This window comes from Centruroides vittatus, unplaced genomic scaffold (assembly GCF_030686945.1).
Source record: "Centruroides vittatus isolate TY-2023 unplaced genomic scaffold, ASM3068694v2 scaffold_520, whole genome shotgun sequence".
Taxonomy (NCBI): Eukaryota; Metazoa; Arthropoda; class Arachnida; order Scorpiones; family Buthidae; genus Centruroides; species Centruroides vittatus.
Window position 1 is genome coordinate 696,872 of NW_027122712.1, and position 26,651 is coordinate 723,522.

The following is a 26,651-nucleotide window of genomic DNA, read 5'->3' on the forward strand; positions in this document are numbered from 1 at the left end:
ATAGAATCCGAAAAGAAGAATAACATTATAACAGAATTAATACAAGGTGGTGAATATAAATTATTAAAAAAGGACCCAAGAAAAAATATACAAAACGAATTAAATAAAGAATTAGAAGATTTAAAAAAACAAAATCTGATAACTGATGAAGACTATAAAAAAATAAAAAGTGAAAACAATCGCATACCTAAATTTAATATTAGAGTCAAAACGCATAAAAATCCAGTTAAGTACAGACCTTTAATTGATGTTAGAAATTATGTATATTATAATTTAGAAAATTTTTTTAAAATTAAGCTTAATACGCTAGAAATTTCGGATTATAGTTTAAAAAATGTAGACCTATTATTAAATAGATTAAAAAACAGTAATGTTATAATTAATAAATATACAAAAATGTTATCTTTAGATATTAAAAATATGTACCCGAGTATAACCAAAAATAACATTGAAAATTCCTTACAGAAAATCTCAGCACCCAACTGGATTATTAAATTATGTTTGGGGTAGTAATGGAAAACAATTTCTTCAAATATGGTGATAACTTTTATAGTCAAACTGAAGGGATACCAATGGGAACATGCATAGGTCCAAGACTTGCAGAAATCGTTATGATAGACATTGATAGAAAAATTAAAGATATAACAGGAATAACATTTTATAATAGGTATGTAGATGATTGCATTATTTTATTTGATAGCCAAAAAACTAACGAAAATGAAATTTTAAAGAAAGCTAATTCAATAGAAACAAACATACAATTCGAAGCAGAAATAGAAAGTAATAATAGTTTAAATTATTTAGATATAACCATTAATAGAACTGATAATAAATTAGAATTCAAAAAATTTATAAAGCTGATGCAAATACCAAAAGTATTAAATTACAAATCTAATGTCCCTCAGAATATGAAATTTAACATATTTAAAATGTACATAGATAAAATTAAAAACAGAACGAGTAAATTAGAAAATCAGGGAACAGAAATAAAACAAGTATTAAAAATGTTCCTACTAAATAGCTACCCCCAAAAAATCTTGGAAAAATGGTTACATTGGATTAATAGTAATAATAACAAAAATAGAAATTTTGATAAAGATAAAAAATGCATCAAGATGACATATGTACCTAAATTATTTGAAAGAGTAAAAAATATACTTAAAGGAAAAATGAATTTGATACTGGAAAAAAACAATTTATTTAAAAAACATTTATATTATAGGTCTGACAAAAAGTTAGATATAATGGATGAAAAAGAAATTGTTTATTCATTTAATTGCAGTTGTGATCCGGTTAAAACACATATAGGTGAAACCAAAAGAAAATTAAGTACAAGAATAAAAGAACATATAAGAGCAATAAGAGGTAATTATGCAAATTCTGCAGTTGCAGAACACTGTAATAATTATGGGTGCCAAATTGACAAAAATAGTATAAAAATAAAGAGAAAAGAATCAAACAATTACAAAAGGCAATTATATGAACATTTATATATAATAAAAGAAAGGAATAGAATCAATAATAATTTGGGTAGAATAATCCACCAATCATGGTACACCATACTCGGTGACATTATAAATAAGCACAATTAAGCAACTCTGTTATTACACTGTGGAATGGCGAAATGTAAAACCTTAATGTAAGTTTCTTTCTTACAAGTTGTATTGTATTAATTTATCTGTTTATCTTTGGTTATTTATTATGTTTTACCTTTAATTATACAGCAAATTGTTTAATGATAGAAAGGAAATTGTCAATTTAAGTTGGAGTACGTATTTACACAATATCTGTAATTGTAAAACGAGAAACATCTATTCATACTCGGAATTGAGATATGTATTCATAGTAGGTTTTAAATTGTATTTTATTAATTTTTTCGGAATATTTTAGATTTTATTGTAACTTATATGTTTTATTGTTAATTATAGAGCATAGTGGTAATACTGCTGATGAGGGGCATGCTAGCCCGAAACACGTGTAAAATGTGTACGAATATTGCTACTACAGGTGATAAAATAAAGAAATTTTCCTGAATTAACTCTCATTACTGTGCCAATACACCAGTACAAGGTCCTATTAATAAATAACATCCACGTAGACGACTTTAAATAATAATAACTTTAAGGACAGTAAGGCTTTTCTAATTAAAATAATTAATTAGAAATTTTAAAGCATTGAAAAAGATAGAAGTGGCATAAATTTACAGAATAGAAACATTGACAATTTCTCACATTAAAAAAATAAAACCAAGGTAAAATGTTTGCTTTTAAAACAAAGTGTAGTCCAGAGAGAAAAACAATATTCAAGAAAGCTGAAAATCCACAAGTAGGAAAAGCACTGTACTCCTGGCTTGTGCAAGAATGCAGCAAAGTCTTGCTAATTAGAGACCCAATATTATTCAAAAAAGCAAAATTGTTTTATAGAAGTTACAGCAAGAATCACTCTCAACACAAGTGAAGATTGGCTGCAAAACTTTAAATCATATTTTGTATTCAAGATCTGACTATATCTGGCAAAAATCTTTCAACTGATGTTAACACTATTCATGCCTTTTGACATTAATTTACATAAATAGTTTTAAAAATCCTTAGATCGAGTAAATTTATAATGTCATTGAAAACAGCCTTTACTGAAGAATGCTTTTAAATGGAAACTTAGTGTTCACAAAGCTCAAGCACCAGAGAGAAAACAGCATAGACAGACACCTTCATGGTTTGTGAAAATGCTTCTTGAAACACACAACATAAAACTCCTGCTTACAAAAATTTCCAAGCAACCTGAACCATTCCAGCAACTTAAATCTGTCTCTCTTGTACAATTTTCAAGAAAGTGCAACAATAACATAGAAAATTTTAAAAGAGTGATGCTTAATAGTAGTTTATTCTCAAATAAAACAACATTTATGCTCTGTAGGCCTTCCAGAGAAAGCTGCACATCCTCAAGAACTTTCAATAGATGTTTCTTTCTCCCAATATAACCTATGAATCAGATCACCATCCAGAGCATCAGATTTCAACAGTTACTGTATGTAAGTTACTGTATGGAATTTTGCACAAAGTTTATAAGTATTGCTTTCACTCTAAAATCTATCTGAAAAGATGTATACTGATTGTCAGAAACATGGGATGAAACCAGTGAGGAGTTCTTAAAAACATATTGACTGTTTCCTACTCAAAATGGTAATGTGACAGAGTATATGGAAACTGATGAAAATAAAGTCTGCCTGAGAAAAAATTTTGATTTGTGTGGCTTATTTCAACAGACATTCTTTAATGAAACAATTAAGGTATAGAACAGGGGTAGGCAAGCAAGAGTTCAGTGGGAGCCAAAATGTAGGTTTTGCAAAATGTATGGGAGCCGCAGTTCTGTACTGTCGTGGCAGATAGTATGGTAAGGCACACGATTTTATTATATAAATATAATATAAAACAAATATTGAATTTTTTTAATAAACATATTTTCACAAAATTATAAAAATAAAATTGTAAAAATAATGAGAAAAAACAGAAATTAATACTTTCAGCAAGAGCCTCATGTAACTCAAAAAGAGTCGCACTTGTCCATGTTTGGTATAGAAACTGATCAAACCTCATCCAATGATGAAATCATTGAGGTTAAACCAGATTCTAAAAGTGAAGATATAGAATTTACCAAGAACAAAAATTTCTCATAAAGCTGCATTTGACTATTTTGAAACATATATTCAGAGAGCTGAAAAAAATAACAGCACATTACTGGAAGTGATGTCTAAGGTTAATGAAAGAGAATAGCTTTAAGATTCTACTTATCTCACAAAAAGTAAAAAAACTATACCAGGCGACTTTTCAGCTTGAGCTAAACAATATAACCATGTAATCAATGTATCAAAACTACTAATGTTGCACCTATATATAACCTTAGGTTTTTGTGCAGATAAATCCATTCTTTTCACTTTTGATAATTTTAATTGAATTACAATACTCTGCTGTGTTGACTTCCAGTTTAAATTACAATTCTGTACCTCACACAGTATCCAGATTATCTGTGCACATAATGATCCAGGTAATCAAGGTTCTACATCTACAGTACATTTGTATTTTTAATTACAATCTCTCTCTCTCTACAACATAAAAAATTTTATAATACTGCACAAAATTTTCTTTTGTCCAATTAGTTAGTAAAAATTTCTGAGAGATTGCCAAATATAAAAAAAATTTTGCATTTCACATTCCTTTTTGGTAACAATGTTTTAGAAAGTGAATGAAAGTTTAAATTTAATTATCTTTCCCAGATTCAAACTGCCATACCTAATGTCTCCTAAGCACACACTGCATATCAGCACTTTTAGTTTTTTAGCGGATCCATCCGTTGATATCTATAAGAAAAAGAAGAAGAAAACCACAAAAATAAATATGGGAAGTACAATGAAAAATTTCTTTTATTTCCCGTAATTATTTACAGACCCGTTGTCTTGCCTGACTTTGTCTTTGCATTGCTCTCTCAATTAATTCTCCAACCGATACTTTCAATGCTTTAGCAGTAGTTTCAACGTTTTCTGGAGGTGGTTCTGGAATGACTTCTGCAGGTTTTGATTCTTCTTCTTCTTCACTTGCTTCTTCATTTCCTGCAGAACTCTCACCAGAATCATCATTGTCAGATTCTAATGACAAAAAACAAATTCACATTCTTTTAATTAACATGCTTTGTTATGTAACATTAATGACAATTTAAAATTACTAACCTTGTTCGTGATCTCCAATTTTGAAGTCACTGTCGTCAGAACTGTCATCAAGATCAGCAAAGTCTAACAACTGCAGATGTTTTTCTACAGGTTTGACTCTTCTTTTGCTGGGATCTCTTTCAACTATAACAAGTTTTTATTATTAGATAAGTTACTACATACTAAGATCTGCTAAATATATAGGGTTGCATTGGCCCTTCAATTATAAAATAGGGTTTTTAGGGACTTATTCAAATTAAAAATGATAGGGACATATTTTAAAATTAATCAATTACAGAATAGATATTGTTTAAAATACCGTATATCTCGGCAGATAAGACAACCCTCAGATAAAACAAGGTATAAATTTTCGTTGAAGTTTTATAGTTTTAGCATATATCTGTCCTATAAGACGAACCCCAAACTATCTGAATAATAATACTTTATAGCATACACAGAATTATGTCCTATTTGTAATTCTTCAAATGAACAAATTTATTTTCTTGCATCTGACAGCATTGCCTTGCCTTGCGATTGTTGCAAACATTTGAACTGATTCAGCATTCAGGTAATGACCTTGACTATTCACAAAAATGTCATATGGGCTATTCTATTTTGTGCATATACCCTACTCTCTACTAGTAAATAATTACGGTTTGTCCGTTTTTTATAATGGTTTTAATTTATATAAATTTCAATCTAATTTTTTTTTCATATCTGTCCTGTAAGTCAACCCCGGATTTTGAGGGCTTTTTTTTATGATTCAACTATTGTCTTATCTGCCGAGATATAATACTGTATATTTTCCATAATTATTATTATTATTATAAGTAATAAAATTTTTATAGTATAAATATGTTAACTTTAGAAAACATAAAATACAGAGTTATTCATAAGTCCATGATACAATTTAAAAATGTATTACTTCATAAACTACACAATAGATACCTATTTTTTAACATTGAAATAAAGTATATAATCGGCTTGCTGTACGGTATCACAATGTGAATCTGTCTCTGTAAACCATATAATCTGGTAGACGTATCTCAAGAATTTGCTGTGAGATATGTCTACCAAATTATATGGTTTACAGAGACAGATTCACATTGTGTTTGAAATAAAGGTCAACTCTCCAAGTTTTTCCAAGAATAATAGGCATGTTGTTGCCATGATTTGTTGCTAAGAGGCAATAGTTGCAAATATGGTGCTAAGCAAACATGAAAAGTTATTTTATATTGGAATATGCAAAAACCTTGTTCAATGAACTCTATAATGATAATTTTGAGCAGAACTCCACACAGAGCCCATGGAAACTAGTTATACATCTCTGTATATCATGATATCAAAGTTAAAACATCTTCACTTTGTATTAAGCTCTTTTGAATCAATAGTGAATTCAATGATGCATATCTCATGAAATCATCTATTTAAAGCATTTACCATTTACCAAATCATCTACCATTTAAAGCAAATACTTATGATGTTATTGTAATAGACTAATGAGATTAAGCTAAGATGATCTGAAATAATTGATGACTGGAAGAAATCTGCATAAAATATCTCAAGATGTAGCTAACAGCCAATAATTTTTAATTATGCTTGTACTGTACATGTTGTAATTTTAAAGTGCATGGAATGCAGTGGAACATTCTAAAATCTTTTCCTGTATTCAATTTTCTGTTTTTTTGTTTTTCAAAATGGCAATGAAAGATGTTTTATGCCTAAAAGTGTACAACTTTACACATTAAAATAAAACATTAGAAAAAGTTTACTATAAATTATTTCACAAATGAAGAAATTTCAAAATGGACTATATATTGTATTATTCAATGTTTTGAGAGAGGATTATCACCACAGAGAAGAAATGGATTTAGTAGAGAAGCAAAGTTGAAAAAAATTGAAGGAAACTTTTGAAGGCAGCAACATGGTTTCAAATTTATCTCTATCCCTAAAATTAAAAATTTCAGTGATTGGCTCCATGAGGCTTTGAAAACAAAAATACATTACATATTGAAAGAGGAAACTCTGGACAATAGATACGCAAAGATCGTTGCAAAGAAAGTGTGAAAGCTATTACAAAAATTCTCTGAAAAGTTCATTTTGGATGATGAAACTTACTTTACCCTCTTGTCCTCAACAATCAATGGTAATCGTGAATTTTATACCAATGATATCTCCTCTATACCTACCAATGTAATTTTCTAAGAAAAACGAGTTTGAGAGTATAATTTTGTTTGGATTGCAATGGGACAAAAAACTGGATTTAAACCTTAATAAGAAAATCAAGTTTTGCTATCAATGTCCAATGATATTTAAATGCGATGTACATAATTCTCTACACTTGACACATTCTGCTTGAGAAAAGATTTTCTTCTGGCCAGATCAAGTAAGTTTCTACTTTGTTAAAACCACATTGGATTATCTTTGATAAGAAAACATCATCTTTGTCAAAAAGGAAAACAGAAATTAGGCCAACTGAAGATTTTTGGACAATTTTCAAGGCAAAAGGGATGGAAGCCAAAAATTACAGATTGGCTGATCAATTGCACATAGTAGTCTGAAAAAAAAATGTAAACCAAAATCTTGTACAGAAACTTGCATACACATCCAGTGGAATTGACTGCATTTGATGGCAAGAATTAAATTATAAGGATAAAAGATAATGTACAGCTTATGACATTTCAAAACCATTGTTTAGGTCAGAGTTCTCTCTTTTTCCCTAATAACACACCTTACTGATATCCAGCAGTAAGTTTAATATTAAGGACTGTAAGGAACTGAGTCCGAACGTTATTTTTATTTCATTATTATTTCCGTTTTATTATCTTTTGTTTGGGGTTTATGTTTATTTAGGACGAAGGTTCCCCACCACTCTCTTGTTAGTAATGAAAAATGAAGATAAAACAACTCACGGAGAAATAAGCGCCATAGGAAACATCTTGCGCACTTGCGCTGCCCAGCGGAAGTAACAGTCCGCAGAAAAAAAATGGAGGGGGGAGTCCCCACAATCACTAGTAAAGAAATACTTGATAAACTGTCTTAACATCCCAGAAAATTATGATAAATATTTTGTAAACGGTTTATAAGCTTTGTCGGAAACTTAAAGCTGCCAGAAAAAAAAGTTAATGTTAGCAACTAAGTATGTAAATAAGAGGAGTGACCCAGCTCAAGTGTGACGTCACCTCACAGTATAAAACCCGTATGTTAACCGAAGAAGGAGAGGTGATTTCCAAACAGAGGTGATTTCCAAACCGAGGTGAATTCCAAATCGAGGCGACGTTGAGAGCGAGGTTAATTCGAAAGCGAAGTATTTTCTGATAGAAGTCCAGATTGATAATTGGACGATCCAAGGTGTTAAAGAGGAGTTCGATTGACGATATCGAAAGGATTGAGGAAATAGTTTCTTCGTATAGTGAGGTGACGGATAGACGTTTAATTAGTAAGAGATTTTGTTCATAGTTTCTAAGTATTTGATTGTCGAATTTTCAAAGGGGAAATTAATATTAAGTTAAGCTAAGTAGCTGAGTTTATTGTCGGGTTGACTTATTGATTTTCGTTAATAAATTTTGTTTGGAATTATTGACAATTGTACATAGTACGTTCTAGTTATTAATTAAATATATTTGAACTTTTGATTTGACTTGGTATTTATTGTTATTATTACTAATCTTTCGGTGCACGCTTAAAAGCCCAGGCCTGGCAAACTAATCTCGAATCCGCGTAAAGTACCCGTTAGGTTAACGGAAGTTTCACCGACCGTAATTATAGTCGGTTTCCTAAGATACTAAAATTAAGTACTTTACAGGACAGTTAAATAAAAATGGGTCACCATGCATAGAAATCAAGGAATGCAAAAGTTGGCAACACTGTTGTTTACAAATGATACTGCCATCTGTGGGGAAGGAGGGCAGCATAATAAGTAACGTATGCATACTTATTGTTTGCTTATTACATTTGAAGTAAAGTTAGTGATTTGTGTATTCGTTCAACATAAGAAATAGAAGAAAGTAACTTTGGTGATATAATTGATGTGAACAAGGAAATAGAACTTCCTTTTTCACCGTCCACTTCCTGTGCAAGACGTTATCATCACCGATGACAAAACCTCTGGCCTGCCCGACTCATCTAGATATCCTGTCAATGGTCAAAATACTGACCCACACTTGGAGAGAAATTTCAAATAAAAGGGTTCAAAACTGCCATTTTTGCATGGAACCCTTGATACTTTGGAGATGCCATAATGTCCGGTAGATCTCTCCTTAAAACACAGTGGATAACCAAGAAGATTCTTCTCACAAGTTGATGAACATTCTCGAGACAAACACTCCTGAAGGGTGTAGATAGTCTGTTGCATCGAAAGCTCCTCCAAACGTTACTGCATGAAGATCCCTGAATGTTACTTCAAAGTTCACATAACTAGGATGTGAAGATTATTTAAGACATGTTTTATAGATTGATGTAAACTATGTCTTGAGGTGTATCTAGTTCAGTATTGAGATAGTGTATGTTAATTCTTTATATTTTTCCTTATGAAATTAGTTAGTTAATTGTTAACTTGGCTCTAGTTCAATTTACTTAAGATGGATGCCTTTCGACTGATCTACGATCTCCCCACTCGTACCAATAGCCCTCCTCTTGGAAAGAAACGTGACGAATAGTACACTTTAAATCGGGAGGCAAAATGCAATTAAACTTTCTTGCCTGGTGTCAGTCCTGACGTCATCAGGGATATTGTGATCCCATGATAAATTCTAACTTACAGCCATCTAGTGATGCTTGAGAACAGATCCCACTGTGAGGCCAGGACTTCACCCCCATTGGGAAACTGGCTGTCGAGATGGAGCCATTAAATCAATGACTTATTTCATAAACAAGACTGAGGTGGCCGAGGAATGGGGTGAGACGATTTAATTGTCACATTCCCAACCTAATCGACAGATCTCCAATCGTACAATGTGAGAACGACTGAGGGATCGTCCACTGGGGTAACTTTGGTCGGTCATTTTACACAGAGTTCAAAGTGGAGTTTGTCCGGCTCTCCTATGGAGGGGGCGGCAGTCGAGACCAAGTGGTTCCAGCTGCATCTTCTCTGAGTCAGAAAATATACATTAGGGTAAAATTTATGGGACTGCCATCTGGGGAAGGGCTTGACCCGACTCTGGAGGGGAACGACCTGGATGGGGGAGTTCAGGTTGATCAGCGACCCTGCAGCCCAAATCGCGTCCTTGGCAACAGACCAGGGAGCAATAGAATAAAAGATTGACCATCATTCAGACCACCCAAAACCTCTGGATTTCAGGTAAAAATGTTATAAAAGCCCAGAGTCCCAAGGACACAGGGAGGTTGGGAGGAGAATTCTTGGTTCTAAGGATCCACACCCGGACATCATCTTGGGATATTGAAGACACAGAGTCAAGACCCCGAAATTTCACCCGAGTGTGGACAAAGGGACTAGGGATTCAACTTCCCGACGAGGATTTCAGCCATCCAGCCTCCAGCTTGACCTTCTCGTGGAAATGAATTTTCTACGGACACTGGACAACCTGTCTGCGGAGATGAACCTCCAACGAGACGACAATATCTTTGTTGTAAGCATGTTTAGATATTAATAAATGCATTAAACTGAAAATACGGTCTCTGTGTGGATCTCTTTACGTCCAGCAAACCACTACTTTTATACGATAAAGGCTTTCTTGTGTCATCCTGACTGATCGCGAGCAAAGCGAGGGTCACAACCTCATCACCTGAGGTCGACCCCAAAGCGAGTAAGGTCAGATGTCAAACCTACAGTAGTGTCCTCACACCACCAATCCAGTGCCACAAAAGGGGTTCCACTCTTGCAAGGTGACCCATGGACTATCTCACATTAGTAAGTAAAACTGGTGGCAAGAAATAATTTGAAGTAGCGAAAAAATTAAAAACTGGCAAAATGGACAACAATATTTTTAATTTTTCAGAGTAACCCCTGATGATACTAACAGATGATTAAAATATAGACACTGCTTTATAAGCAATTTATGAAGTGAAAGTTCTATATTTTTTGTTGACCATATCTAGTCATATTATTTCTAGAAACATAACCTCAAATATGATTTGATTTGGTTTACATCAATGGAACACTTAGGCAACATGGCAAGGGAGTGTCTCCTGGGAGATTTTCTATGAACAAGTGGCCCTTATTTAGATGTTAGATGTGAAGATAACCAAGAAAGCTTGACGTGCCAACCCATTGGTGAGGCATGACCTCATGACCAACTATCTATATGTGGTGCTTTTATCCACTTGACCATTGATGAGCCTTCTCAATTATGTGGAATTATATCTATAGGATCACAGTTTGTTTAATTAATATTTTCTAATTACATTACAATATAGCAGATCACTATATTTATAAAAAAAACTAGTTAAGTCATTTTCCAGAATGATGAATATATTAAAAAAGTTCTTAATATGTATTATACTTGAAACATTTTGAGCTGGAAAAACAAATTTGTTATTTTCAATGTTATAAATATATAAACATAAACAAACGTCAACAGCCAACCCGATATATTAAAGTAATAAACCAACCAAAGCCGAATTTTTGGGTTGGAATCGGCTATATTAATAATAAATTATGAGATAATACAACAATACAATGCCATTCTTTTCTCATCTCATAATTTATTATTAATGTAGCCAATTCCAGTCCGAAAATGCGGCTTTGGTTGGTTTATTGTTATAAATATATATTAGATTTAACAGAAATAAAAGCTTGATGAATTTTTAATATTCTCAATTAACCCATTTAAGATTTTATATATATAAAAATAAAATAAATAAATATGTATATTTATTTATTTTAATGTATTAAATTAAATTAAACTAAATTATATATATAAACAGTTGACTATATAAAGAGAAAATTTAAACATATGTTATGCAAGCAAACTTACTGATATTTTACTAGCTATAGATTTTTAAAAAAGCAATTTAAATTAAATTCTTAATTATATTCATCAGAAATACATTTATGTTCCATTTGTTTAAAATCAAAATTGTCAAAAAATACACTTACGTAAAACCAGATAACCGGAGTGATTAGTATTCGGGTCGCAAACGTTTTCGTAGCCTCTTCTAGGCTCTTCTTCAGGCTTAGTAGTAATAAATTCGAATATATTCCTTTTTGAAAGAAACGAGTTTCGAATTCCGTCACGTGAAAACGTTCCAACATATTTTTTAAACGAAACGATCGCCGTTCTGTGTAGCGCGCATGCGCTTCGAAGCGGCGAAGATGTTAATGTTTACAAATTATCTTCCAGCAGGAACTGCCACGCTGCTGAAAGTGCCAACTCGCATCAATTTTAAAGACATGTGGTGTTGCATCCTGCTCTGTATATTTCCATAGCTTCCAATAATTTGAGATGTTCCGGGTGGTTAGTGGTGAGGATAATGTGAGCTGCGGTAAAGTCCGCCGTGACTTCTTGATCGGTGGCATATGTTGAGAGAGCTGTTGTGAGCCTTTTGTGTGCTATGTCCGCCTTATGTTCTTTAATCCTTATCCCCATTGTACGTTTGGTGGAGCCAATGTAGACCATATCTCTGTCAAATCTGTGGTCTCTGAGGGGGATGGTGTATATTCCCGGTAGTCTGATTGGGTTCGGAGGATCTTTTCCGTTACGGAGTATTTGGAAAATGGTCTGGCATCTTCTGTAGGCTATACGGACTTGACATTTTTTGGATATCGTAGCATATATCGATTTTAATCGCGGGTTAAAAGTGATAGGGATCCTTTCAGTATTGTTTTCTTGAATATTTAAGCGCCTTTCTGTCTGATTGTTACTCTGTTTCTGGCTCTTTCAAGAAATATATTCAAGAAATATTCAAGAAAACAATACTGAAAGGATCCCTATCACTTTTAACCCGCGATTAAAATCGATATATGCTACGATATCCAAAAAATGTCAAGTCCGTATAGCCTACAGAAGATGCCAGACCATTTTCCAAATACTCCGTAACGGAAAAGATCCTCCGAACCCAATCAGACTACCGGGAATATACACCATCCCCCTCAGAGACCACAGATTTGACAGAGATATGGTCTACATTGGCTCCACCAAACGTACAATGGGGATAAGGATTAAAGAACATAAGGCGGACATAGCACACAAAAGGCTCACAACAGCTCTCTCAACATATGCCACCGATCAAGAAGTCACGGCGGACTTTACCGCAGCTCACATTATCCTCACCACTAACCACCCGGAACATCTCAAATTATTGGAAGCTATGGAAATATACAGAGCAGGATGCAACACCACATGTCTTTAAAATTGATGCGAGTTGGCACTTTCAGCAGCGTGGCAGTTCCTGCTGGAAGATAATTTGTAAACATTAACATCTTCGCCGCTTCGAAGCGCATGCGCGCTACACAGAACGGCGATCGTTTCGTTTAAAAAATATGTTGGAACGTTTTCACGTGACGGAATTCGAAACTCGTTTCTTTCAAAAAGGAATATATTCGAATTTATTACTACTAAGCCTGAAGAAGAGCCTAGAAGAGGCTACGAAAACGTTTGCGACCTGAATACTAATCACTCCGGTTATCTGGTTTTACGTAAGTGTATTTTTTGATTGAATCACCGGTGTGTAAGGAAGATTGAGAATCAAAATTGTCATTCGATCACTATTTAATCAATCCATGAGAACCTTATTATATCTCAGTAACAACAAATTTTAATTAAAACTAATGTTTTCGACCATAATTGTGGTCAAAAAATTAGTTTTAATTTAAATTTTGATTATCCTTCCCAGTGATTCTGAGAGAAGTTGTTTTATGATAACTATTTTATTTATCCTAAAGGCGGCTGATAAAATAATGACCAAAATCATTCAGATTAAAAATGTCACTGTACTTTATGGTTTTTTTCATGGTGTGGTTGCTTATTTATTTGAAATTCTTTCAAACTCAGATATTAAAAACAGAAAATAATACTAGAATGTTTCTTTTAGAATATTTATTTAAATTCTATTTTGTGTTTATTATAAAAAAGTTATAGCATCACAAATTGTGTTCAACTTTGCAAAAAAACATCATTAGTTGAAAAGAATAACAACATTAAAAAGTTTGTACTTCATAGAGTTCCACAAACTTTTCTTACACGAAGCATGTAAAATTTTTTCAGTAACAAAAGAATTGTTAGTTTAGTCTTTTTATAAGTCTAATTTATTAATTAAGAACTTCTTGGCAAAAGCCACTTCAGTAGAACAAAAAACAAACAAAAATTAACATAAAAGTTGTTATTTTTTTTATTAACTAAATTAAGAAAACTGAGGAAATAACCAAATCTTCATATTATTTGAACATTTTATCCAATGAAAAAAATCTACTTTGGGAAAGCAAGTAGCCCTAGACAGAGTTTTTCCTTCTACAATACATGGCTCCATGATGATGCAAAACAATACAAAGCCATTCTTTTCTCATTAGTAAGTGATATGAAACATGACAAGGCATCAAAGAACGTTTTTCTTTGATGCCTTGTCATGTAACTGGAAATACTAACACAACAATCATGAAATTGTTGTGTTAGTAAATCAGATTAACATCAGGGGGTAAATATATTAAGTAAGCAGTAGTTTACTACTGTCCATTTTTGTCTAACATTACAGCTGGAAAATTTGAAAGCCATGCTTTGGATAACACCGGACACATTTGGCGGATATTCTCTGACTGCCCAAGAATACCCATCTAACTTTAAATGTTTCTTGCAATGCTCTAGAGAACTATTTTCTCAACCATGATATAGACCAGCAAAATAATCCATGAATTGTGTTGGTCCACAATGAGAAATTATTGTGACTATGAATTATGCTTATTTATTAACTATATGCTTATCTAGAGTTATGTGACAAAGTACATACAGTGATTCTACATTACAGTTTAAATGTCACCAATGATCAACTGCAACAACGTCAATACAGTCAAATATTTTTCTGTGGGCTAGCAGTTGGAAAACACTGATATTGACTAGACCTACAGAAGCAATAAAGGCTCTATTTTCTCCCTGAATAGTTTTGAAGTGTAAAAGTTTAAAGAAAGAATAACAAACTAAAGAAGCTGGAGTAAAAAGTTAATGAAAGCTCTGTGGACAAAGTATGAACAAAATAACACATCTATTTAGGAGACTTCCAAAAGGTTTCAAGTGCAAAAGATTTCCTTAAGTGACTGTATGTAAATGCCTTGAAGCAGAATTACAAACTTCTATGAATCAAAAATTAGGAAGATATGTTAACATATTCGACAATATTCTGGAGCAGAAATTATTAAACTGAATTATGCTTTCAGCAACAATTAATGCTATTGACATGCAAAAGTTCTGTAAAATGGCATTTAAGACTACAGAAACTTTTTAGCTTCTGCACAGATTCAACACACAGAAGAAAGAATTGGGAAAAGACTTTTACATGTCATTCAGTACTAGGCATAGAGACTTCAGTCTACAAACATCAGAGTCAACCAGTATTGAAAGATGTGTGGATTATAACCCAAACATCTTTAAGCTGTTTGATCTCTTTAACAACAGAAATCAGCAGCTTAAATTTGATTTCTGTTAAGCAAATCAACTTCCCACTTTGGCAAATATTCTACTATAATGAAGAACTTTCCAATTTATGAAATTGGGAAGTTCTGTCTGAAACGTGGAAATGCCAATTGAGAAAGTTAAGTAATGAGAAAGGTCAAAATATTATTTTGGCTTTATGTATTAATGTAACTGGAAAATTTAATCCTATCAACGTTCATATTTCCAGTGAAAATAAACGCCAGACTTATCATGACCACCTTCTGAAACTGCTCAGTCTGTAAACTGTGCCTCTAAATACAGACTGTGAGTCTGTATTTAGAGGCACAGTCTGTCAACTAAGTCAGTAAACACAGGCCCACAACCTGGTCCTTTTCATGTAGAAACAGAACTGGGATGATCAAAAATCTAAAATTGAAATCACACAGAGAATTATTAAATAGTGTTAGCCTTCTACCCAGTGAATCACAAAGACACATTATGGCACAAATGACAAACTGAAAAAAGCAAACTTCTGACAACCATGTCACACAAATGAAAAAGCTAAATGAGAAGACAAATTGCAAACAAACACATGTAGATAAGGCTAAACAAAAGTTGTAAAACAAAAAAAAACAAAAAAAAAAAAAAAAAAAAAAAAGAGAGAGAGAGAGAGAGAAATCAAGTGAATAAAGAAAGAAAAAAAACCTAAAAATCCCAAGCATAGGAATGCTGTCACAGTTACATCATAGAATATTGTGACTTGCTGAAAAGTATGAGAAAGAGTCCTACAATGAAGATCGAATTCAGCATTACATCTGTAAAGGATAGGCTTACAAAGAAGGTGAAAACCCTGAAACAGGACTCAATTTATGCATGTGATATGTATCAGTAATTTGTTCAACTATTGTTTAAAATATTGTTTTACTAAGTTTTATTTATTAAAAAAACAAAGAAAATTACACTTGTAAGAGGTATCTGGGATAATCTCCAGTTTTTCAATATATGTTTCTTGAAAATAAAATTTCAACTTTTATATCAGTAAAAAATGTGACAGATATTATTTATTAATTTAGTATAGTAAAACGACGTATCAACTTTCCAAGGGGTTGATAACATTTTCTTTTTACCAAAATCAGAAGGTGTAACTTTAAAACTTTTATGTCTAGGCTACCCATCTTTCTCTAATTTACTCAATTTCTTGAAATAAATGTTTTATAAAATTTTCTGGCCTATTCTGATTGGTCAGCATTCTTTAATTTATTTGGCCATGACTTATTACAAGTCATGGCCAAATAAATTAAAGAATGCTGACCAATAGATAATTGAAAAGGTACTCTAAGACTGCCAGCTATCAAGTTTTAATTGTTGAATATCAAACATTAAATCATCATAAATGCTTAAACCAGTGGTCCCCAACCCTATGTCCGCCGGCACCCATAGTGCCCGCCGATCGTTTCACGTGTGCCCGCCGCTGTGTGAACACGATAAAAATAAAAATATTTCGGTTTTCAATAAAATGCTATGTAAAAGTTTTTTCGTTTTTAATGATTAACCACTCAAAAGTAGAAATGGCGTCCAACACAAATAAAAGCACAAAGCGAAATGCGACCGATCTCTTTTTCCCCTCTGCCAAATCTTCACCAACCAAATTTCCCATACCTGAAATGAAATAAACCGGTCCGTTCTGAATATCATAAAATCAAAGTAGAGATCACGACTTACAGATGAACACCTTGACGATTGCTTACGAGCAGGAATATCATCATACTCTCCTAATTACGAAGCAATGGCCAATGAAATGCAATGCCAAAAATCACATTTACTTTCAGATTTATATTTTTTATAAAGAATTTTTATACTCTGTAGAATTTGTATGCATTGTTTAGTAATTACTTGTTTTGTAAAAATTATTGTTAATAGTCTTGTGTATGTTTTAGCACATTTTTGGAATTAAATGTTTTCTGTACATTATGTGTATGTATTATTAACTATGTCCAAGTATAAATTCCCCTTGAAAAAATAAATGGTGCCCGCCGTCCGACCGGTATTCTAGAATGTGCTCTTAGGTACAAAAAGGTTGGGGACCCCTGGCTTAAACCATTTAATAAGAAATCTTCCAGATTTGTGAACATATCTGTGAGGAAATAACTAACTTTTTTTATAACTTCAAAAAACCGTATTAATTTCTTCATTCAAAAACTTATCCAAAACAGATTCTCTATAACCCATATTCAGGTACTGCACTTTCTCAGAAATCTTCTTTAGATTTTAAAAATATAGTTAAATGCCACTGCAATATATAGGGTAGATGTACCAGTTTTGGCCAGAAAACAAATTTAACTTAAAAATATAATCACAAATGAAACAAACTTTTATTGTTAACTATGTGAACAGTTAACAATAAAAGTTTGTTTCATTGGAGAGATTTGAATAAGTGGTGATTATATTTTTAAGTTAAATTTGTTTTCTGGCCAGAACTGGTACACTGGCCAAAAGTGGTACAGTACATCTACCCTACTTGCAGACCACAATATCACATTCTATTTTCAGTTTAATTAAAAGATTTTACAATGTATACAAATTCATATTATTGACAGATGTTTTAACAGTGTTAATATGGCCAATCATTCTAGTTATTTCAATAGTGTGTTTCCTAATTTTTGATTTATGTCAGCAAGAACTAAACAAAATATCATCTACATCAAAAATCACATCACTTATCACACCAAACAGACTACATGTAGTGTTAAAAAGAGTTGGCCGGTGTACAGAGCACTGATAAATGCCCAAACTGTGGACAATGAAATTAAATTTAATCAATAATTTTGTTAAAAAGCTTGAAACAAAATAACATTACTACTTTATGTTGTGTAATCAAGTCATAAATAATTGTAATATAAACTTGAATTAATTGATTCGTGTTACTGATGAGACTTTCATCAATTGCAAGCAATTCAAAACAAGGCACAGTGTAGTATAACCATTAAATAACATTCAATATAGAACTAAAGAACTCTTATTGATTATTTTGCTTAATATTTTAATCACATTAATAATTATAAACAACCACTTTTTGAAGTATTATTATTGAAAATAAGGTGAAAACTGGGATCTGTCACATGAAAATGAACAAACTTCTCATATCAATCTGCGACGGAAAATCGGCTTTTTGAATAGATAGAACGATGCGGCCAACTCTTAGATAAATTTTTCAATAAGTTTTTGTACGAAATTCTTCTTGTAATTTTCGATAAATATTAAAATCTGACCTTTTTTGGAGTCTGCGGCCGCCATAGTTTCTCTGGCGCAGAAGCCTCGTCCCGATTTATCCGCGAAGTATAAAGCTACTCACCCATCGTTCGATAAAGAAAACCGACTCCTTTTCCACTATTTTCACCGCTTTCTGCTTCTTTTTCTTCCAGGTTGTTATTATTGTTGTCAGCCATTTTTACTTTGAAGAAAAATTTTGTTGATTCTTTCCATCCGTCAGGGGTCGCCCCCCTGTTGAACGCGGCCAATCACAATCAAATGTTCATCCGGAACTTGAACATCATTAATCCATAAATGGTCATGTTTTAGTGCGGGACTATTCTTATATATCAAAAACGATTTCATAATATTTCTGAAATTTTATTAATTATTATAATAATTCTTATATTTTAAAACATTCATTTAAATAGCGCTTCAGAAAATTCGTGTTTTAATTTCTTTTTAAAATTTCAATAGTGAAAAAGTAATTTTTGAAATTGAAATACATATATTAAATAATATTAATTGAGAAAGCCTTTGCATTAGTAATAAATTAATAATATCAGGGATTTAGAATTTAAAAAAGTGTAGAAAAACTTTTTTAAAAGAAAAATTGTCAAAGTCACTCCTATCGATGCTAACGTGGACGATTTTTTTCCCTTCGTGTTAAATATAAACAGCTTATTAAATTAATCAAGTACCTGTTGTAAAATGATAATAATAATAATTAGCATTATAATTACTATATAAAAACTATTAAATTATAATACATAATAAAAAATATTCTAGACAAGACACGTTTTTATTTTCCGAAATATGAAAATCAGATCACGCAAATATGAAATTCGAAGAAAGATTTTTACAACAACACCGGCAAATTATTTTCGGTTTAAAAAAGCACGCTATAAATAAACTTTCAAGTAAATATCAAAATTAAAATTTTAATTTCAATGTCACTTATGTGTCAAATTCGAAAGCGATGTTTTCGGCTTTTGTTACACTGATCATTTTACAAATGGCATTTTGTGCTTGACTCCCAATCTTACTTTTATTTATTTTATTCTTCTGTTTATATAGACATGTAAAATATAATCGAGTTGAAGATTTTGATTGATGTATATTATTTTTTAAAGAATAGAAACTGTACTTGTTATGAAAAATATCTATTGTTATGAACTGTTATATATTGATAAATAATATCAATAATTAATTCATTTATTATAAATATTGTACTTATTATTTATAATTAACACCTTACGGAAATCATTCCGCGTTATTCGTTATTACGGTGCTTACAGAAAATATTAAATTCTATTATTCTATTTTCTCATTATGAATAAAATTATTTTTATAAGTATTGTATGATTGCATCAGTTACATATACTGTACAAATATACACACACGTATATATAATATATAAACTATAGAAATAAATTATATACACATATATAAATATTATTTATATGGGCCTATATTATGTTTTTAAATATATTAATAAATTTAATAAAAGTATATTACACATTATTTTATGAAAACAGCTTTATAAAAAAATAATAGTAAATAAAATCTAATATATTTTATATGTATTCATATAAAGTAATATTATGAATTGAAGTAAGATAACAGTAAATCATATTCTATAATTTATTAATTTTTAATAAATTAGTTAAATGTTCAAATAAATAAAAAAAATATTTTAAATAAAAAATTGAAAATAATACTAAGTTTTTTACTTGAATTTTATTTTTATGTAAATTATTAATATTATTTAATATGAAATAATTATAATAATGAAGTAAATGATATATATATATATATATATATATAATATAAATGATATATATATATATATAATATTAATTATTTTATTATTAAAGTAATGCATAATAATTTAGCATATAGACTTAGATGAAAAAAAATATATATATATCCTTTACGATTGAAATGATACTTTTGTTTGTTGTCATGACAACTAACGTCATGTCGACCAACAATAAGATCAATTGTGTGACTTCCGGAAGTTCCGTCAAAATTGAAAAATATTTTTGCGAAAAATACTGGTGAGTTTAAAAAATTTATATTTTTTTCTCATTCCGTCTTCTTAACTAGATTTTTCGATTTGATTAATAATAAAAAATCTCTGAAGAAACGTTTAATTATTCGTAGAAAATGATTTAACACATGGCGATGTGTTTATAATATTAAAGGCCTATACTGCTATACTACAGTTTACATAATTATGGAAGTGTTAAATTGTTTCATTAATCTCACGAATATTTGGACATTTTTAACGTTGAAAATTCGCACGCTGGCTTGTTATGTTCTTTCTATAACATTTATGCAACGTAAATTAATTAACACGCTTTCATTTAATGTAGCCAATCAATTTGCTGTAGCCTAAATGATCTACTGCATTACACTCAATTAAGTTTATTTGTAGCAAAAATAACTTACTTGCACGATAGATTTTTGATTTTTTTAAAAACAATTAGTGTTTACGAGAAACAAAATTCGATTACATTTGTTTTCATTTATAGTATATATAGCTTATATTGTATACATAGCTGTACACAGCTTACATATACAGTATATAGGTCTATACAGTTGTATCACGTGTAATATATATTATACATCAACTATATAGTCTATATAAGCTTATATTGTATCTATATAGGCTACAGTATTCGAGAATTTTACATTTAATATGTATACATATATGTATACATATATGCACACACACATAAAAATTTATCATGTTCTTCCGTAAGAATATAATACGCATTCTTACAACGTATTTAATGTAATTAGTTTATAAATTATAAAATTTAATAGAAATACCGTCAATAAGAAATAATTTATTTTTAATATTACTTAAAATTTATTTTTTACATTATGTAATTTTTTAAATAAATTTATTGTACATTAGATAATAAAATGAGTATAATGAACTTAATATGTTTTGTAAGATAAATATCTTATAAGATATATTAATACTTCATGTTTTAAGGGAATTGGAGTAACCATTCAATTCTTGTAGATGAAGACACGATTCTTAGCCTAATTATCCATATTATTAATATTTTCTTTTAAATTTTGATAAATATTTCCATTATTCACTAAGAATAGTCTTTTTCTGTATTTTGATCGTGTTATTTTAATTTTATTCTCCAGGATATTTTTTATTAAATTCTCATATCTTAATGTAAACTTAGTTGTTCTACTTGCATACAATAGAATAATTTCAAATAAGCTTCAGTCTTCATTTATTTTTTCCAGTATACTTTCATTGGTTTTATTTGTCCATTCAGTTCCTATAGAAATCTTGATTTTCTAGTTTTATTCTTTCTCTCGATTGTCACATTTCTCTTGCTTTTGCAATGATTAACTTGAACAAGAAAAATACAAATATATTGAAATCCTTTTTAATTAGTATCATATTTCATATTAGTATTATCGTCAGTAAATCCAATATGTATTGTTTTCCTTCCTATTTTAACTCTTTGTATTCAGGAAGATATCACTAATACTTTTTTTTTTCTTTATCAATCTTTCCCCAGGACTGAATTGGCACGTAAGCTAAACAGGCTTGCAGCTTAGAGCCTCGTACTGAGTCTATAACTTGGAGCTTATATCTTTATATGTATCATTATTTAATAGAGGGGATGGGCTTGTTATATGTTATAACTTCGAGTCATAACAATTTTAAGTCTAGCTCTGTTTGCACTGTACTGTACATTGAGAATTGTGAGGAAGAGATTACAAACTTATTTTTACTTCTGTCATAAAGTTTTTTCATAATTCTAATTGCATTTTGAGTTTTACAGTTTTTCTGAATCAAAATTGATCATTTCTGACATTTGCTCAGTTCGATTATGTCATCTTTCATTTAATATCCCGATCGTTAGCTTGGAAATACAGGACACGAAATTGATGGTGCATTAGTCTTTATATTTTGTCGGATAGTTTTTTCAATTGGTATTGTGATATTTAAATAGAAGTGAAAAAGTTACAACTTATAATTCTGTTTTTAGGCTTATTTAATTTTAAAGTTAATAAAAGATCATGTTAATAAAGTGTATAAAATGAGTAACGAAAATGGAAACTTAGTCTCTATTATATTTTTACTTTTAAATTTCATGAAATATCTTTAGGCAGTTATTATATACAGTATATCTACTAAAATTTCCATTTCTCTTTCAAAAAGTAATCCGTTCAGCTTTGTTTTCTGAGCAATCTGTTCTCTCGAGCAATCGTAGATCAAATTCATCTAATCTCAGAACCGTATTAATCCATGGCCGGGCCTCTAGGCTTTCACATATTTCGAGCCTCCTCCAGCACCCCAATCTTCCATCTTACAAGTTATACGTACAACCTGATTGGTACAGTAGATACTAGCCGCGGTATATAGCCCTTTATCTATTTTGAGATCTTTCTGAAGAATTCTAGACTATTTGCAGTATTCTTTTTCATTTTAAAATTGACGGGTCCATGTTTCAGCGTGTCTAGTCTGGAGCCTAGCTAGCCTTATGAATAAAACGATCTTGTCTACTCTCATCATCATCATCATCATCATTATCATTATTTGCCAAGAAGTGTTTAAATAGAAAATCAAATTTTCAAAATGGATTATATTTACTAATTACAGAATTGTTAACACAATTTCTCTAACGTTCATTGTCTTGGGCGAGTTTCTTTAGTGTCTGTGGTATCACCAAGTAGTCTGCTGATTTATTGAAAAAATTGGAATCTTGAGCCTCCTTTTTTCCTTTTTCCATTGAGTATTGCAATGTATATGTATGGTGCAAGAGACTGGAAGAATGGGGAGGATGCCTGTTTTCAATTGTGTTTAAGCCATCCACTTTATGATTCTTTACCTAGAGTGCAAGCAGCCCTAGGAATGCGAGATATCTTGTTTTTTGGGATTTTAGACTTTTAGAGTTATTTAAACGATATACGTTTATTGGAAATAGATATAAATTTATAATGAAATATTTATTGCGTTAACTATAAACATTCCTTACTACAATTTTAATAGATATTACACTAATAGTAGACCTGGTTTTAGTAACTGAGTAGCAGTGGCATGTTATAGCTTCCTGAGGCCCAGGGAAATTTGAATTAGGGAGTCCCTGTACAGTGTTGATTTCAGACATTTTTCTTCGGAGAAATTTGTTGAGTATCCCTCATTATCTTCGTTTGTTTTTTTTAAACGCGACTTCTGAAGGATTTTAGTTAAGTTATGTTTTTCGGTTTCTGTTTGATATTTTGTTTGCGTGTCATGTGCCAAACGACTACCGATTAAATCGGGATAATTCCTGTCATGTTATAAATCCCCAAGTTATACTTAAATTTTTCCTATATTTAATGAGTCGACACAGATGAATTTTCTTCCTAAATTGCTTAAGCTGTAATATTAGGCGTGAGAAAATGGAATGACCTACCTTTATAATCTGGAGTGCGAGAGCGGTTTTAAAAATTCCAGGAGTGAGGGCAGCGGAAAATATTAAGAACAGTTGACCTATCTGTTAGTCTGTACTCTAGAAGTGGTCCTCAAACTAAGGCCCCAGGGCCAAATCCGGCTCCCAAACGTATTTGACATTTATAAATGATAGAAATAAGCCTACTTTTGTTTATAAGAAATATACGAAATATTGGTTGCCCGCCTACCTACGACTAATGCGCAATTTGGCCTTCTAATCGAAATGTTTGGCACTTCTGTAGACTAGTGGTGTCCAAGATTTCAATAGACAGTCAAACTTTTGAATTTACGAATTACAATAATAATTTAAATTTTGTTTTTGTTTTTATTTCTTACTTAGATAAGGTTAATAAACTAATGTTTAATGCATGAAATACTTAATAATAAAATATTTATTTTTGTTTCTTAGTTATTTGGAGAAAGTTTATGTACAGATAATCCTAGGTTAACACGATAGATTCTTTTGTTGAAAGTAGTGCGCTAAGTGAAAATCTATATCTCTTGATGGTTAAATATGTAATAGTGGTTGGATGCCGTTCCTGAGTCTCGATCTATATACTTTGAGAGTACTTTGACTCTTGTTATATATTCAACTGAAAAGACGACGAGTCACGAGTTGTCGTGTGCAAAGTGCTACCCATATGTTTATGGGGACATTTGATAAGGGATCTAAAGTGGTCGATTTGCCCGAAATTTTACACATATAAAGATACAAGTACAAAGCTTTAATCCGTTATCGTGCTCTTAAATATTTTTAAAATTTTATGATAATAATTTAAAGAAAATTCAAATTATTATCGCAATTCGTAAATTCAAAAGACTATCTATTCAAATCTTGGTCTACAGGATTTTTCTGTCCAGTAGTACCAAAGTTTTTGATTAGCAGGCTAAATTACGCATTGCCTTTTTTCTCTCCAACTCCCCAACTCGTACACCTATGAGTTTATTATGGAAACACTTCGAGCTTTCGTCACCGGAAGTCTGGGTAGAGTAGTTTATGTATGAATGTTATTTTGATAGGTTTGTTTTTGCCTGAGAGCTCGTTGAATACCAATTAATAATTAGTTTTTAGGGTTTTTTAAAGTTTGAATTTCTAAATAAAGGTAATTGTTAACATAAGGTATATAAATAAGGTAATTGTTAACATTGTTAACATACCTCTTGTAATTGTTTTTACAAGACAGTAATTTTTATTTATTTTACCTAACTGTTGTGAGAGTACTGTTTTTCACATTGTTTTTCACGTTTCACAAAGTTCTCAATTAATCATACTAGCAGCGCCGTAACTAGCCTTTTATGCGCCGGTGCGAGCATCTGTAACTACGCCCCAAAACAATGACCCAAAACTTGGTCCAGGTCATGTCTACGCCCTGTGCCTAGGCACTGCTGGCACTGCATACTAGACCTTGAAGATCTTAAGAAAGATCTTTAAGGTTTAATATGCAGTGCCGCTAGTATTTCATACGTGCATTACGAAAAGTACGAATAACGCAATAACTCTACATCGAAAAGGGGTACAGCAAGATAAACATCACCAAGTTGGGGATACTGCTAATAGAAAAAGATTGAAAAATACTGGTATAGTCGTTTTTTGAAGAAAGATAGGTGCATAAGAATGTATGTAGGCTTATGTAAGTAGATAGTTATGTCAACAAAAACCATATAAATTTAAAACGAATAAATTTTAGAATCACTTTTATGCAAGAAAAATCATACTAAATGTATACATACATAAAACACTTAGGTAAATTAAACTAGAATAGCAACAAAAGTATACTTTTAACTAGTTTTTTTTTCTAAACTATTATTATCGCAAGTATTATCAAAGTAATAGAATTAATATTTTGATTTTAGAATATGTCCAGTTTATAACAGATACCCCGAGGATGAGTAACTGCTACACCAATAGATGAGAAGTATAAATAAATTATACTAATAAAAATAATAAGTAATAAAAAAAATTATTCACTTTTCACGTTTCTGATACAGGTGATTTTGGTCATACTACTCACATCTTTACTGAATAGCATTTGAGAGACATTGCTTTAAAGCTAGTCTTTGACGCAATTTTTTCAAAATATTGATATATTCCTCCGTAAATTTCTATACATCAGAATAAAGGTATGTTCAATTAAGTATTTATTGTAAAACGAAATTATATTAATGTAAAATCTAAAATATTTTCTTTGTGTTATGATCAGTGCTGCCATTTCTAGGGTAATTACCCTTTTCTGGTAATTTCACCTCTCAGGGTAATGTTCGGAGTAGTCTTATATTTAGGGTAAATCTATTGTAAAATTGCCCTGTGATCTGATGCCTTTTATTGTAAACAGTTTTTATTGTACACTTGTAAAGCAAATCTATGCCAGATTTGATTTCAGTAATGACATTTTTTCATATCTGGTTTTGCTTGAACCTAAAAATGCGCAAAATTTAACAGTGAGGACTTTGAGCCAATGTTTAAAAAGTTTTAAAATTTTATGGTTGATTAACAAGTTGTAGACAATGAATGGCGTAAACAAGCCCTACTTCACTCAATTTCCTTTATTCTTATTTTATACTATTTATTATATTTATGTCTACTAGGACTTATTATACTGGTGTTCAGTTTCTGCAAATTAAGGAAGTCTTAATTAGAAAAAACAATTTTTATTGTTCACCTGGAATTTCACCTGTACTATAT

General features: G+C 31.1%; 2 protein-coding genes across 7 annotated transcripts in view; one reads left to right on the forward strand and one right to left on the reverse strand.

Moving 5' to 3' along the window:
- Nucleotides 1–18,812, reverse strand: part of LOC136989415 (PHD finger protein 14) — an 85,173-nt gene extending 66,361 nt beyond the window's left edge. For 4 of the 6 annotated variants that reach the window (XM_067287545.1, XM_067287544.1, XM_067287543.1 and 1 more), the window contains exons 1-4: nt 18,593–18,812; nt 4,721–4,843; nt 4,443–4,639; nt 4,287–4,354 (exon numbers count right to left, since the gene is read on the reverse strand). In XM_067287545.1, the coding sequence (XP_067143646.1) occupies nt 4,287–4,354; nt 4,443–4,639; nt 4,721–4,843; nt 18,593–18,686 (482 nt within the window). In that variant the 5' untranslated portion in view covers nt 18,687–18,812. Of the gene's footprint in view, nt 1–4,286; nt 4,355–4,442; nt 4,640–4,720; nt 4,844–18,509 lie in introns of all 6 variants that reach the window. The other 2 variants (XM_067287541.1, XM_067287542.1) reach the window with 2 other exon arrangements.
- Nucleotides 18,813–20,533: 1,721 nt separating this feature from the next.
- synr (sayonara) overlaps nt 20,534–26,651 on the forward strand; it is a 34,753-nt gene continuing 28,635 nt past the window's right edge. The window contains exon 1 of the mRNA XM_067287514.1: nt 20,534–20,549. The gene's annotated coding sequence lies outside the window, so the exon portion shown is untranslated. The remainder of the gene's footprint in view (nt 20,550–26,651) is intronic.